The sequence below is a fragment of the Nicrophorus vespilloides genome, unplaced genomic scaffold (assembly GCF_001412225.1).
Source record: "Nicrophorus vespilloides isolate i.1.1-1 unplaced genomic scaffold, Nicve_v1.0, whole genome shotgun sequence".
NCBI classification, from domain to species: domain Eukaryota; kingdom Metazoa; phylum Arthropoda; class Insecta; order Coleoptera; family Silphidae; genus Nicrophorus; species Nicrophorus vespilloides.
In genome coordinates, this window is record NW_017097842.1 from 4,518 (window position 1) to 7,362 (window position 2,845).

Genomic DNA, 2,845 nt, shown 5'->3' on the forward strand with positions numbered 1-2,845 from the left:
TTTTTTTTTTAATATTTTGATTCACCGAAATCATCGACATAATATAGAAACAAATAATCTGTAGGTAATTAATCGAATCGATTGGCAAATACGTTTTTAATTTCAAGTGCAGTTGGCTTATGCCAACTTGAAACGTAATCAGTTTTTATCGAGCAAAACAAATATAAAAATACAATACGCTTATCTAAACAGAAATCAGATATAAATGGGAATCATGTTTCGTGCACGTTTCATTACTGTTACAAATTTTCACTTGTTGTTTTCCTATAAATATATAGAAAATATGAAAGGTTTTAAAATCATGGACAAATTACGTATTTTTTTTTGTATTTATAAATAAAATCTGGTTGTTGTATCAACGGAAAGTAAACTCTGTTTGTGTGTTTATGTGTTTAGTAGACTTCTCCAGTTGGGTTGTTCAACCATGGGTAGATCCTTGGGCATGGGACGCAGGACCTCATGTATCTGGTCTCGTGCTGCTTGTCCAAGACGCAGGTGATTGGATCGCAGGTGGTCGGGACGTTTCCGAGAAGACTGGTGTATTGCGTAACTGGGACCGGGTTCTTCATCCATTCGATGACTTCGCGAACGGAGACGAGGAAATGATCTTCCTTCTCGCCGACGGCGTCCAAGAATCCTTCGAAACCCTTCAGGTTCTGTTCGTCGGAGAGCCACACGGAGTTGACCAGAAGCTTCATTGGGGCGCGATTCTTGTAGGACTTCTCCAGCTCAGATAACAACCATTTTTCGATCTCTTCGGCTGTTCCGCTGCAAAACGAAACACACAAAAACAATATAGAATATGATGATTTTGTGTGTGACTTACTTCTTTTGGCAACCATAGATGGTGTTGCAGTTGATGCCGTTCTCTCCAACGAGATCGTTGATTGGGGCGACCCAGAATTTGGGAACGGAAACAGTGGGGCATTCGCCGATCAAACACTCCTGGGTGCTGACATGATCCAAGGTGTACGGGAAAAGTTTGTCCTTCGGCAGAGAAGTCCAGCTGCTGTCGTAGTTGCATCCGGCTTTGACGTAAGCCGTGAAAGTCTTGTTTCCGGCCAATTGGAAATGCGGTGTCCTCACACCCTTGATGTGTTCCTCGGGGATGTTGGCGAATTTAGCGATGATCTCCTTCTGTCCCTTGAACTCCTGGACGAGGGTATCCTCGGAAGCCTTCTCCCAGTAAGAAGCCAAATCCTTGCTTTAAAATTACCAAAAGAAAATTAGTAATTTAACCATTGAAAATCTATATGGAAACTTACGTGATCGAGTGAGTTCCGATTTCGAAACCGGCGTTGTACAACTGGTTGACCGCTTCGTAGTCGGAGTATTCGTGCGGAACGAAGAAGGTGGCTCCGATGGTCTTGTTGTCCGGGTTGGTGCGAGGCAACAGAAGCGTTTGGTAATAGGTGTCATAAATGTACCTGGTCACGGCATCATCAAAAGTCAACATGACGAACTGCAAACAATCAATAATTATTACAAAAAAAAAACACACACAAATCTAAACTTACTTGTGGGGTATCTTCCAAGGGAAGAGGTGAAGACCTGCTGGTGCAGACGCATTCATCCTCGATCTTGCAGTTTTCAACGTCGCAAGCAGCGGCGAAAGCCACGGCGACAACAGCGGCGAAGCACAGAAGAACCTTCATTTTCGAGTCAATTTTTTTTGTATTCTAGTACCGAAGTTAGTACTTGAATTATGACAATCGTTTACTTCCTTTATATATAAAATGCTTATCAGATAACGGTAGAAGGATGAGTGATAATCGATTTCGATCTTCGACGCTTTCCAAGAACGCGTTCGAGTTTAAAGTACACCACTTTTGCTTACGTAACAAATGCGATTTTAAGTTTGTTATTTTCTATTTATATTTTTTATTTATTTACTATCCATTGTAGATTGTCAAAGTTGAGCATATAATTAAGTGATCGAAAAAAAATGTTTTTACATTTTAATTGATTATCCAACAACTACAAACTCTATTTAGATAATTAAATATGTTAATTGAAGATAAATCTATAACCTTTCCAATGATCACATTACCATATTTGTGCTATTCCTCGTTCATGTTTTATGAGTTGTCGAATTTGACAATGCCGAAAAAAAAAGTATTTTCACCTTTTAATTGATTAATCAATAACCACTCAATCTAATTGGATCATTTTACATGCAAAATAAACATAAAACTATGGCCTTTCCTAAGAACCATCACTCACGTTTATAGTCTTGACCGTTTATTCATTACAAGCTGTCAAAATATGAGATTTTTTTTAATTTTTAACTTTTTTTTCTTATTCAATTTATTTTTACTTTATACACATAAATATGCTGATTAGATAATTAAATATGCAAATTATAAATAAAATTACGGAATTTCCAATGACTATACCGCTAGATTTGTTGTTTCATCGTTCTTTTGTTATAAGTTTCCAAAATTTTGTCTTTACATTTTATTGATTATATAGTCAACTATAAACGTTAATTAGATAACTAAATATGTCAAGTGAAGATAAAACTATAGCATTTCAATGATTTCATTATGAAGTTTGAGTCGATCGTTTGTTATGAGTTATGAAAATGTCAAAAAGAAAATTGAAAAAAGTAACTTCACCTTTTACTTGATTAATCAACAACCACTAAATCTAATTGGATCATTTTACATGCAAAATAAACATAAAACTATGGCCTTCCCTATGAACTATCACTCACGTTTATAGTCTTCACCGTTTATTCATTACAAGCTGTCATAATACGAGATTTTTTTTAATTTTTAACTTTTTTTCTTTTTCAATTTATTTTTACTTTATACACATGAATATGCTGATTAGATAATTAAAT

The 2,845-nt window shown here is 36.0% G+C and overlaps 1 protein-coding gene across 1 annotated transcript; it reads right to left on the reverse strand.

The window, feature by feature from the left end:
• Positions 1 to 310: 310 nt before the first annotated feature.
• Positions 311 to 1,695, reverse strand: LOC108561138. Its single transcript, XM_017918949.1, has 4 exons — positions 1,518 to 1,695; positions 1,266 to 1,462; positions 827 to 1,204; positions 311 to 768 (listed from the first exon to the last, which is right to left on the reverse strand). The coding sequence occupies exons 1-4, from the start codon at positions 1,653 to 1,655 to the stop codon at positions 393 to 395; spliced, it is 1,089 nt and encodes a 362-aa protein (XP_017774438.1). The 5' UTR covers positions 1,656 to 1,695; the 3' UTR covers positions 311 to 392.
• Positions 1,696 to 2,845: the final 1,150 nt, after the last annotated feature.

Coding starts and splice junctions, on each gene's coding strand:
- LOC108561138 (XM_017918949.1), bottom strand. CDS start 1,655: ATGAAGGTTCTTCTGTGCTTCGCCGCTGTTGTCGCCGTGGCTTTCGCC. Junction 1,463..1,517: donor CCTTGGAAGATACCCCACAA/GTAAGTTTAGAT, acceptor GATTGTTTGCAG/TTCGTCATGTTGACTTTTGA. Junction 769..826: donor ATCTATGGTTGCCAAAAGAA/GTAAGTCACACA, acceptor TTCGTTTTGCAG/CGGAACAGCCGAAGAGATCG.